The 12182-nt window shown below is 51.6% G+C and overlaps 1 protein-coding gene across 3 annotated transcripts; it reads right to left on the bottom strand.

Moving 5' to 3' along the window:
• Positions 1-1042: 1042 nt before the first annotated feature.
• Positions 1043-11875, bottom strand: LOC105501375 (putative golgin subfamily A member 8F/8G). Of its 3 annotated transcripts, none has more exons than XM_011927273.1 (19): positions 11730-11875; positions 9920-10039; positions 9278-9337; positions 9019-9096; positions 8124-8162; positions 7816-7863; positions 7643-7727; positions 7438-7547; positions 6315-6401; positions 6100-6207; positions 5819-5906; positions 5168-5424; positions 4832-4900; positions 3437-3512; positions 2920-3011; positions 2252-2352; positions 2069-2169; positions 1821-1979; positions 1043-1734 (listed from the first exon to the last, which is right to left on the bottom strand). In XM_011927273.1, exons 1-19 carry the CDS (start codon positions 11811-11813, stop codon positions 1550-1552), a joined length of 1947 nt encoding a protein of 648 aa, XP_011782663.1. In that variant the 5' UTR covers positions 11814-11875; the 3' UTR covers positions 1043-1549. The 3 variants fall into 3 exon arrangements, with proteins under 3 accessions (XP_011782663.1, XP_011782664.1, XP_011782665.1); XM_011927274.1 differs by having other exon boundaries at positions 2920-3008; XM_011927275.1 differs by lacking the exons at positions 2920-3011; positions 3437-3512; positions 9278-9337 and adding an exon at positions 2497-2544 and having other exon boundaries at positions 4787-4900; positions 9019-9143; positions 9922-10039; positions 11730-11777.
• Between the last annotated feature and the right edge of the window lie 307 nt (positions 11876-12182).

The following is a 12182-nucleotide window of genomic DNA, read 5'->3' as shown; positions in this document are numbered from 1 at the left end:
TCACATAAATACTGCACAAAATATGTCCCTAACTGAAACCGAGAGGTACAAAAACATATTTCACTCTTCGTAAAGAAGTTTGTGAGGAAATGTACCTGATTGTATAGACACGTTTCCTGATAATACACTGACATTCACAAACAGTAGATTGTACTGCAGTTTGTAAACATCTTAAGTTGCATAAAGTTCTCCTTGATTTTCAAAGATAGTATAATACTGTCTACTACTAAAACTCCTTTTGGTTTCAATTAAGTACTCTCAAATATATTAATTTATAATAATATTTGTTATTATTTTTTAAAGTGTTTTCCACTCAAGGAAAACAAGTAAATTCCTATGACAGAGTAACTAAGGTGGTTGAAGAATAGGTATTAGCCAGAGAGGTCTAGATGGTAAAATCAATCTTCAAGCCTCAAAGAATCTCCTAGAACAGAGAGGAATGCCAGGTGTTACACGGCTTTCCTTCACTCTAATTCATTCTTGACTAGAGCCTGTATGCCTGTTCCTGGGACATTTCAACTCGTAAAGGATTTCTTATGATCTTTACTAAATACATTAAGAAGAATGCCAGCCAGCGCCCTTTTGTGAACTGGGACATGTAGTCATGTGATTAAAACAGGTAACATGAACTCTGACTTTAAAATGTATTCCAGATACCAATGCTCTAAGCTAGGAAAGGTTTTCCACATCCACAGTCAACGATGGGAGCCTTTCATTCCTCAGAAATAATCCCTTTTTAGGTCATGGAAAAAGAGTACAACTGCTGCAGCTCGTGATGCAGTATCTTCATGAGCCCAGAGCACACACAAATCCTAAAAGAACTACCATAGTACAGCGCTCATTCTTGGCACCGGAACAAAGGAAACACACTCTGTCCCGCACATACCTGCCGGAGCAGGCCACTGTCCTCTTCTGTGAGATTTAAAAAGCTCCCCCAAAACGTTATTACTCCCATCACCAATACACAGAAAATGGAGGAGAGGATGTTTCTAGTTCTCAGCCTTTAAAACAACTCTAAATATCGGTACTCATAGTGGCATATTACAAAGTAATCAACAGTGCACACTTAGGGGCAAACCACATATTGAGCTAATGAAGAGCTCACTGTGATTAAGATTGGATCAAATAATAGTAAAACATAAGCAAATTTTATCTGAATTCTGTAATGAATATACATGCTGCAACAACATTAGAAAAGCATGGCAGCCTATTCCAAACAGTTAAGAATAGTTTTGGGCAAATAGTGGGTCTTTGTGTGTTTGAACTCCCACCACGTAAGGGCAAACTCGATATGCATGCTAATGACCTACAATTATGAAATTAAAAAAGAAAAATGCTAAAGGATGCCAGAGTGAACCTCAGTGAAGGCCACAGAGACCCACTCTCTTTTAAATTTCTACAAATAAACTTAAACTATAAATTAGAAGCACAAATAATCACGAGTGGCTCTAACATTCAAATGAAGTAAATGGATTGTGTAGGAGATTCACCCCATAACTTTGTTTCTTTTTCAAAAATGTCTTGACCAGCTCTTTGATGATGGTGATGTTTATCTCCTTCTTCTCCGCAGCCAAGCCCAGCAAAAGAATGGCCCAGAGCGGTTGCTGCCCAAGCCTGGGTGCACCTGGTGGTCCTGCACGATGGGCTGTGCAGTAGGGTTGTCGTTGGGAGAACCCTCCTTGGCCTCTCCTTGCGCAGGCTCGGCGCTGTCGGTGAGACTCACCTCACAAAGATCTTTGGAGAGAGGGAGGCGGGGATCTGAGCACAGTGCGAGCCCCCCCTGCTCCTGCCTGCCTGCCCCACCTGAGGGCTCTACTCACCACCATGCTGGTCAGCAGCCCCAAGCTCCTGGTGGGTGGGGGGGGCTCCTGGACCAGGCTCATCAGCAGGGTTCTGGGCAGCAGCCAGGAATTTGCTGTGCTTGTTGTTGAGGTCAGCACAAGTCACAACCGCATCTCCTGCAGCACCAGCAGCTTCACCTGGAGGGAGGGGTGCTCAGGTGTCACGCTGCTGCCGGCGCCCACCCTCACGCCCACCCCCACCCCCGCAGAGATGTCGCACACCCTACCTTCATCTCCTCCCTGTGCTGGACCAGCCTGGTGATGTCCTCCTCCCATTGCTGCATCTTCGGCACTGCCCCCTGCCTCTATTATAAGCTGATGAACATTCCTGCGGGAGGACAGGGCTCAGACGTTGGGGCCCCTCCGAAGGCCCTGCAGCTCCCCCTGCCGTGTCCTGGCCTCCCACTCACTGATGGCATCTCTCCCTCCAGTAATGGATGAATCGCAGTTCCTGTTTCTTCACCAGCTCACTCAGGACCGCCATCTCCTCCCAGTGGTCCATAATGCCACTCTGGAGCCAAAATAATGGGGTCACATCTCGGCAGCAACCTGCCCTCAGGTAGCATTTTCAAGTCATGGCAAAGCTGGAGGTGAGTCCTGGCATGGGCCAGGTTCCCTATGACTTCCTCAGGGCCCGGTGGGTCTCCCCACTCACAGACTCGCCCCCACTCCCTGGGGCTGGGACTGCTGCCTCTGGCTCCTTCTGGGCCGAGGCCACCCAGTGAGCCAGGCGCTGGCAGCACACCCTCTGCTCTTTCACCCGCTCTCATAACGGTGCCTGCTCCTCCTGGGCACTGGCTCCAGTGGACTTGAAAAATGCCACCTGAGGGCAAGACGTGCGCATTCTTGTAGGGGCATACACAGAACAAATGGGGCAGAAAGGTGGAGCGCGGCCCCTTCCCTTGGGGCCTCAGAGAGTGCACCTGTTGGTCACAGGGGAAATGGTGTCTGACCACTGGCTCTCGGAAGGGGTGAGGGTGCAGAGAAATCAGAAGGCAGGGAAAGTAAGAGCATAAAGGGGTTTTCGAGGGACCAGAGAGGAAGGTGGCAAAATAGGTGCAGAGGGAGTCAGGCTCACCATGGCCTCCCAGCTCTCCAGGTCCTCTGGGACACTCAGCATGGGCCGAGGTCCCTCCTCCTCCTCACTGTCCAGATGTCCTCCTCCATCTCCTGTGGGGGGTGGCCAGAGGGCTCCTCAGACAACCCAACAAGGCAGGTACTGTAGGCCCAACTCTGCCCCCACCCTCACTGGGTAACCCTGAGCCAGCCCTCCCCAGAGAGGAATGAGCTGCTGTTCTTTTTCTTTTAAGAACCAAGATCGTGCTATATCGCCCAGGCACAGTCCCACTACCGGTCAGTGCAGGAGTTCTGACCTGCTCCGTTTCTGACCTGGGCCAGTTCAGCCATCCTTAGGCAACTTGGTGGCTCCCCGCTCCCAGGAGGTCACCATATTGATGCCGAACTTAGTGCAGGCACCCGGTCGGCATAATGACCAGCTGTTCTAAAGGTCTCTTCCAACTCCTCAATCCTACGCTGCTCACGGTCCCCCCTTCCTCCTGGGGCTCTCTCCTCTTCCTTTGAGCGGTCTCCCGTACCTTCCCCAGGGAGAGCCATGAGGTTCCACGGGGCATTCAGCTGCTGACTCTGCTGGCTGGCAGCCTCCAGGTGCTCCTAAGGGGCCAGGAAAGAGTGAGAAGGCACGGAGTTTGCCAGGTCGTCCCCCTCACAGCCCTGTCTTCAGCAGCTCCCTCCCCTAGGTCTCCTGCAACTTTTTGCCCCAAGCTTCCTGCTGCTGCAGCTGGTTCATTAGCTGGGTCTGCTGCAGTAACTGCCTGTGCAGCGCCTCCTTCTCAGAGGTCAGCTGCTGATAGGCGGCCACCTGCTGCTGATAGATGGCCAAGGACTGCTGCAAGTGACCCAGGTAATGGTCTGGCTGCTGCTGCAGACTCTGAGCTTCTTGGCTCTTCAGCTCCACCTGCAGGAAGACCCTGGGCATGACGGCACGTGGCTGCTGGCTTCCAGATTCTGGGCCCATTAATAGGGTCGCGAGGGCACTGTGGGGCTCTGTCACCTGCCCAGGACCCTCGCCCCTTACTCCAGGCCTAAGTGACTGCCTCCCTTTCCTAGAACACCATGCCTCCTTCCCCAGGCTCAAATCTCATACCCTCTTCTCACCATTTAAACTGTAGGCCACAGACTGCTGGAAAAGCAGTGGGAGCCAGCCGCCATCTGCTAAGTGTGCTACAGGCCTAGTGCTTTCCATGTATTATCTCATTTAATCCTCAGCACCTCTGTAAGGAAAATGCTAACTTCCTTTTAAAGTTAAAGAAACAGAAACTTAGAGATGCAAAGTACTTGAATGGTGACCAGTGAAACCAAGGCTGGAATCCAGTTGTAACCTAAGGAACCTTTTTCTTTTGTTTTGAGACAGATTGTCACTCTGTGGCCCAGGCTAGAGTGCAGCAGTGCAATCTCAGCTCACTGCAACCTTCACCTCCTGGGCTCAAGAGATTCTCATGCCTCAGCCTCCTGAGTAGGTGGGATTACAGGCATGCACCACCATGCCCGTTTTGTTTGTTTGTTTGTTTTTGTAATTTTAGTAGAGATGTTACCATGTTGGCCGGGCTGATCTCAAACTCCCGACCTCAAGTGATTCTCCTGCCTCAACCTCCAAAAGTGCTGGGATTATAGATGTGAGCCACCGTGCCTGGCATAAGGAGCTTCTTATGCCACTGTCTCTTCCCCTATGACTGGGGGCTCCATGCCTCTAGCTGTGATGATGATGTCCAGACCTGGGAGGAGCCCAGGGCTACCCACCTCTAAAAGTCAGAAGGCAGGAAGGAAGAAGCAGTCACAAGACTGCCCTGGAGGGTGCTGGGGTCACCTGTCCCCAGGCTGCAGCTGCCTCTGGCCTGGCACACCCCTCCCCAGAGGCTGGTGCCCGCCTCCCAGCCCTTCTTGGATGGGGCAGAGGTTACCGTCTCCTTCACCTCGCCTACCTTCTCCTGCCGCTCCTCTACTTGCTGCTCCACCTGCAGTGCGCTCTTGTTCTCGTTGTTCTGGACAGACAGAAGCAATCAGCAGCCACCCACTGCAGCTGGAGACCCCAGAACTTGGTGTCTGCCTCCCATGGCACCGGGAAGGGTGGAGGCAGGTTAGAAAAATCATCCCCTCTCTCCCACAGCTACCAGAGCAGGGCTCTGGCTCACAGGTGCCTTTAGAAGTAACATTTCACGTGAGGGCTACACTGCCCCATTTTACAGGCGGGGAAACAAAGGCTTGGAGGGCCAGGGAGAAGGGCAGGCTCCCCAGGTGGGGCAACGCACCAGCTCCTCGACGCCGCTCTGTGGCTCGGCCAGCTGCTGAAGCCTCTCCTCCTGCTCACGAAGTCTCTCCTCCTGCTTCTGAAGCTTCTCCTCCTGCTCCTGAAGCCTCTCCTTTTGTGCCTGGTTTAGGAGACTTACGTGCTGATGGTTTTGCACCTGGGCCTGGAGCTCTGCTGACACTCTCTCTAGTTCCTTCCTCAGGTGCTGCAGCTCCTCCTCAGGGGGCACTGCTGGGGGCTCCAGGGGCAGGGGTTCAGCTGAGAAAGGAAGCAGACAACAAGGGCCTCTGGATTCTCAAAAACAAAAATAAAAAACAAACAACAACAACAAAAAACACCCTCCTCTTGGTGCACAGCTCCTCTCAGGCTCCCCAAACTTGGCCTCACTGCTAATGATTCCTCGCACCCGGGTGGTAGCCAATCTTCCAACCACTTTCAGATGGAGAGCACTGTGGCTGGCTGACAATGGGCCCCCTTTGCTGATGGGGACACTGAGGCTCATGGAGATGACAAGACTTGCTGTCTCCCGGCACAGACCTCCTTCCCTCTGCCTCAAAGCCCTTCCATCCACTCACCTCCCTGGGGCATTCTAAGCCCCCCCACAGCCCTCTGATGCCAGGCCTGCTCCCAGGTCACGCCAGCCCCATCTTACCCATCTGGTTTTTGAGTGTGGACAAGCGCCTCTCCAGCTCCTCCACCCAATGCATATCATCCTTCTTGTCTTTCTTCAAGGTGCAAACCTGCCCAAAGCACAGGGATAAAGGGCCCTGGAGAGAGGGGCTGGGGGCTGGTGGCTGCCGTCTCCCTCTCTGTCCCCACCTCCACAAAGCCCAGACCCATGACCACCTCTGGCTGTACTATTCCCATGTTACAGATGCCCAGAAAGATCCAGTGACCCATCTAAGATGGGAGAGCTGAAGGGTCAGACCTCACCTCCTGCCACATTTTTCTCATCCTCTGCTGCCACCGGCCCCTCTCTCCTTTTAGATGTTGAGCATATTCATCTCTCTCTAGCTGGGCTTGTTTAAGAGACTTCCTCATCTGCAAGAATGGGCACAGAAGTTAGGAAGGGCTGTCACTGGTCCTCACCTGCTCCTGGCCACTTGGGATCATCTTCCTTCCACATGCCTCCCTCTGCAAAACCTCACCCGTGTCAGGCGTTCTCTCAGCCGTGCCTTCTCCTGTATGGACTGCTCCAACTGCCACTCAATAAGTGCTTGACTGCGGCTTGAGAACTGGATGGTGAAGAGGGAGAAGTTTCCATCTGGTGAGCCTGGGCCATTCCACACAGTGCCCCTTAAAAGGGCTAGGGCTAGGCTCAATATACAACTCGGTCAGTAAAGATCAATGCATTTCCAAGCCCATGGTCTGGTTTTTAAAAGAACTCAGTAAAGTTGGAAGGGACAGGGAAAGAGATCGAATTTACAGCTGGCTAACAGAGGCCCAGAGAGATCAGATAATATTGCTATTGTTATTACTGTTATTATTACCAGTGTCTGAACCTTTATGCAGTGCTTCACCAGGTGCCATGCTAGCAATCCCATTTAATCCTCGCAACCACCATAGGAGACAGTTACTATGATTCCCTCTATTGTGTAGATGAAAAAACATGGAGTATTTGAGGTTAAATGCTTGCCTAAGATCACTTAGGCAGAGCTGGGATTTGAACACCCAGGTCTGATTCTCTAAGCCCATTTTTCTTGCTGGGGATGGGGGCACAGATAGGAAGGGGACAATTAATCTTTTGTTTACTTTCTGAAAGGATGATACATTCCTATAGTCCCAAACTTAGAAGGTAAAGAAGGGAAGTATCTCCCAGCCACCCTGGTGCTCTCTCCTGAGTTTATTATGAACCTTGCAGACATGTTTTATGTATATTATCAAGTATGTACACACACACATACACACACACACACACAGTTTCCTCTCTACAGAAATGGTAACATACTAAAGGTACTCTTCTGGACCTTCACAGTACAAGTACCCAATACCCCACCTAGGACTTGGCCAAGACCACAGCCAGGTAAGGGCAGGGCAGGCACTTGGCCTCCAAGCTCTGCGTCCAGTGCTCGCTCCCCACCGCACCCCCCAACTCACCCACAGCAGCTGACTCCTCCCCAGGCTGCCTCTAAAAACCAGACACAAAAGCAGCAAGAAATGGCCATGATGCCTTCTGGGCAGGACACTCCATCCTGCAGAAGGGACCTTTAGGCTCACTCCTCCATCTGCGAAGCCGGGCTCCCAGGGGACGGGGCAGGTGGTTGAACTTACACTGATCTCCTTCTCCTCCTGTGTGGCGGGGACAGCAGAGAGAGCCTTCTCTAACTCTCCTATACACTGCACTGTATGTTGCAGGCGGCCAGACAGATCCTTGGACTCTTCTGTAATGAGAGAGTTGAGATGGGGCCCAAAGGACTCTCCCTAAAGATCTTTCAAAGTGCCAGGTTGAAGGATAACAGGGTGCCCAGATTCCCACCTTCAAAGTATCTGAGAGAACGTTCCATGTGATACATGTCTGTATTTAGTTTCTCTATCTGTCTATTCAATCTCTGGATTTGAACCTTTGGGAGAAAAGCCAAGCAAGTGCTGGAAGAGAAGGAAAGAAACATTCTCCGGAGGACAGGAGAAAACTTCACACCCTCCACTCACCTCTAGCTCCCTTTCAGTTTTCTGTTTCTCGTTGTTTGCCTTCTTTTCCTACAGAAAGAGGAAGACAGAGCTCTTACCAGGGGGAGGCGGAGACGGCACAGCAAGAGACATGCCCCCAGAACGCCACCAATGCCCCAGGACAGGCCCACCCATGGGACCAGGGTATCAGGGACCCTGTGGGGATGGGGTACAATCTAAGGGGTGAGCCTTCTTCCCCAGGCTGGGAGTGGGCGAGACTAGGGCCTCTATGTCTGAGTGTCCCCCAAACCCAGCACTCATGTTGTGAGTAAACAAAGAAATCACGTTACTTCTTCCAGCTGATGTTCCACGTGTTTCTTCTGTTGTTTCTGTGGGGAGAGTCAAATTAAGGTGACGGAGGGTGGCTCCCTCAACTCTATTCCCTAGGCCAGGAAGCAGTAGGCAGGGGCCAGGAATGGATTTTAAAGGCAAAGTTCTCAGACCCAATGGGAACACGAACTGGTCAACTCTCCTCAAGCTCCCAAGGACAGAGGATTTGGGTCTTTGTTGGTTTTTGCCCACAGCTACAGATCAAAGTCTGAATGTGGAATCTCTTGAGAGGACAGGAACATAAACCTCTAGAGATGGAGTTTGAGAAAGGCCCCCCCTTCTGCCCGCTTGTGATTTAGAAAAGTGCGTTCATTCAATAAACATTTACTGTGCACGAACGGGCCAGGTACGGTTCTTCACAGCAGGTATAGGCTAATGGAAAAGGACAGACAGCAGCTCGTGGCCGTGAGGTTTCCATTCTAAGGGGCCTTTAAATCTCAGACTCTCAGAGCTAACAGACACCTTTGATACTCACTACCTCCTCTGGAAACACGAGTCCAGAAAGGAGAGGCGACTTGTCCAGAATCAAAGAGCAAATTAGGGACTGAGTCACAGCAGAAATACGGGGCCCCTGACAAGCAGTCAGGCTCGCACTCCCCCGAGAGGCAACAACCCCAGGGCGTGTGTAGCAAGGACTAGAGCAGGGGTGTGTGGAGAGGAGAGAGTTGGCAAAGAGGGCAGCAAAAGAAGAGCCACGCTGCGTGCTCTGGGGTCCCTCCAAGTGAGGTCAGGGTGCCCCAGCTCCCTATTTGCACTTGGCACCAGGGACCCCCAGTCCCTTTCTTCAGGGCCCCAAGGGGAAACTGGAGCCCAGGATTGGCAGCGTGGAGTCAGGGGACCCCATTGGACTCTTACCAAGGATTTGATGGTCTTCAGTTGACTGATTTTAACGGACCTCGAGTCCAGGGCTGCTGGTAGTTCTTGGCACAGGCTCTGAGGCGCATGCAAAGAGGAGGAGGTGGCGGAGGAGTGGGGGAGGGGTAGAGAGAACAATCATTAGGGCTGGGGTGTGTGTGGGCTGTCTCAGCTGGCAGAGGGCACCCACTCCCCGCTGTGGGAGGAGGTTGGAGGGTTGGCCTGCAGGGTCACTGCACCTCCGCCCAGAGCCTCTTACCTCCAGATCCTTGAGGGGTGCAGATGACGTAGGGCCCTCTCCGTCGATACCCGTTGCTGACTACAAGAGATGAGAGTGCACGTGGAGATGTTCTGTCCCTCAGTGTCTAAGCCCTCTGACTTCCGTTCTTCCCCATCAACTGGCAACATTTTCTTTTCTGCCTATGTTGGACCCTTTGTCCCATAACTCCTTTGTGCCAACTTCTCTCATGGTTTTTATCTCCCCACCATCCCACCCTGGGGCCCTTTCTGTGACTCCTGATGACAAGTGGCTGTTCTCATTGTCCTGGCTTCCCCATGAGACTGGGGATGAGGAAAATCGAAGAGCAATGACCATATCCTGGTGTCCTGGGTGTTTACAGCAGGCCATGTACTAGAGATTAACATAAAACACTAACAAATCTCATTTAAACCTCACAAATGGAAGTCAAACAATAATACCACCTCTATTATGCAGATGTACAAAGAGAAGCCCAAAGAGCTCAAGCAACTCACCCTAAATCCTATCCCTAGCAGATGGAGAGGCAGGATTCAAACCCAGAATTCTTAACTAGTACCCAACAGTCCACCCACAATCTTAACAATTACCCTCTAATGCCCCTTGTGCCCCCTGCCCCCAGGAGCCTGGTCAGCCAAGACTCACATCCCCAGGTGAGTGCCAACCACCAGAAGTGGCTGTCTCAGGGCTACTGCCATTTGTTTTCCTGTTCTTCTTTGCTCCTGCTGGACCACCAGGGCTGTTTCTCTGCCAATATTCTTTAAACTGTGGGAAAGAAGAGCAGTAATCCTCATGAGAACCATCAGCCCCTACAGCCACATCCTCCTTTACAGTTTTTACAAAATACTGTTATACACCTCTGATTTAATGACACCAACAACTGTACAAGGTGTTGTCACAATCATTTAGTGACTGAGAGGGATTGATATCATGGCTAGGAAAAGAAAAAGAAAGGAAAAGGTGATACTGGAACTTTGAAATCAGTCTTCTGACTCCAAGCTCTGGGATTTTGAGAAGAATCAGCAGCTGCCTGGGACCAAAGCCAGAGGCAGAGGTAGAAAAGTAAACATTAAGTAGGCAGGAACTGGATGCCGTGTGGTTTAGAGTCATACATCCTCACACGTCTGTTAGTGTGAAGAAGTGCACCAGTACCTCTCAAACTTTTATATCAATGTGTCCTCATGGCAGAAGGCAGCCTTTCTGTGAAATCTGGGAATTTATCAGAAAGAGGACAACCCAAGCCTCATTTCAGGGAGAAGTCTGATATACTCTTGGAAACCTGTGACTGTCATCCTTAAGTACATTAATGTTTTTTCTCCTGATCTCAAGAGAATCACGGGAAACTGATGCTTCAGAAAGATGTCCCATATTTATCCCGTGGCACTCAAGGTACACCAGGTTGAGATAATATGAGGAAGATTCAAGCTGTCAAGTTCAGTTTCCCAAGATCTATTCCTCAGAAGATGAGCAAATCTCACTTCAGAGAACATTGACTGAAGGGCAGTCTGGTCCCAGAACCATGGAGAATTCGAATACGAGGTGGAGAAGTCAGAAAAAACTGTTAAAATCTCTCTCTGGAAAGTAGAAACCTGGGAGAAAACCAAACCAAACCCATTCTCTCATTTTCACCCAGAGATACTGTCAATGTTTTGCGCTCACGAGGGAAGTGGAGGCTTTTCCCCGTCAATGTCGATGTTAAGGGAGTGAGGCAGCCTGAAACCTCTTGCACCTGCGTCCCACAGTCTCCATTCCCCTTTCAGCTGGAAATTTGTGCTGTGACAAGAGGAACCAGAAATGGGGTGAGAACGCTTAGGGGACTGGGTCATAAGATCAAAGGCCGGTCTTCCAGTAATGACAGTTCCTAGGCAGACTGTGACATCACTACATTCCACTCCTCCTGGTGAGGGGGAGGGACCACATCAGCGCAATGTCCTAGTCACCACTCCACTATGGGGGAGGGAAACACAAGGTTGGGACCCGGGTCCTTGGAGACGCCAGTGCGAAGAGCCCAGGGAGGTCGACCTTGAGGCAGCAGGATGGGAGGGCAGAGTCTGCAGCAGGGGGCCCCAGGAGTCACCAGCCCAAAGTCACCCGGGGATGACTCCGGAGGGCAGGGCCTGGGGCTGGGGGACCAAGGTCCCTAGAGATGCAAGCCCAAAGAGCCCAGGGAGGTCAAGCTTGGGGAAGCAGGAGATGAGGGCCCAGTAATGCAGCGGGAAGCCCCAGGAGTCACCCGCCCAAAGTCACCGTGGGGTGCTTGGCAAGGGCAGGGACTGGGCTGCTTGCTGAAGGGGTGAGGCTGACTGACAAAACTTTGATGGGGGTAGCCCAGAGGCACCAGGGTTAGCGGGCCCAGTCCGGTGTACCTCAGCAGTGGTATGGACTCTGGCAGTGGTCTTGCTGTCAGAGGGGATCTGTGGCTGGGTTGGGGGGCCATGACCTGGTACGTTTTTACCTTTCTCTTGGCCTCAGCCAATATGCTCTGCCGAGTTTCTTCTGCCATTGCAGAGGGGGGAGGGAGGCGGGGTTGGGGCCACATCAGCAAAATCCCAGCGAGCACTGATCAACACCTCCAGTCACCTACCAGGCAGCTGTGTGACTGAGCCAGAGGAGGCGTAACCAGGGTTGCAGTAGAATGCCAAATAGGGGCGTGGCCTTAAGGCTCCAAGCCCATTGGTCAATTAGAAAGATGAAAGGGAATGGGGGCGTGGCTAGACAGCAGAGTGTCCAGTGGGACTCGTGGCTCACAAGGAAAGCTGCCCATGCAACTGCTGTCCCCACCCACTCTAAGAGAGGGGAGAGGTTGTCCACTCTGGGAGAATGGAGGGGCTTTAAAAGCTTTAAAACTTTAAAAAATATATGTGTGTGTATTTTATATATAGGTGTGTGTCCGTGTGTGTGTCTATGT

The sequence above is a fragment of the Colobus angolensis genome, unplaced genomic scaffold (genome assembly GCF_000951035.1).
Source record: "Colobus angolensis palliatus isolate OR3802 unplaced genomic scaffold, Cang.pa_1.0 Scaffold706, whole genome shotgun sequence".
NCBI lineage: Eukaryota > Metazoa > Chordata > Mammalia > Primates > Cercopithecidae > Colobus > Colobus angolensis.
Note: the sequence above shows the minus strand (reverse complement) of the source record. Positions and strands in the feature narration are given on the sequence as shown.

Coding starts and splice junctions, on each gene's coding strand:
- LOC105501375 (XM_011927273.1), bottom strand. CDS start 11,813: ATGTGGCCCCAACCCCGCCTCCCTCCCCCCTCTGCAATGGCAGAAGAA. Junction 7,864..8,123: donor TGGAACATCAGCTGGAAGAA/GTAACGTGATTT, acceptor CTCTTTCTGTAG/GAAAAGAAGGCAAACAACGA. Junction 6,208..6,314: donor TGAGAGAACGCCTGACACGG/GTGAGGTTTTGC, acceptor CCATTCTTGCAG/ATGAGGAAGTCTCTTAAACA.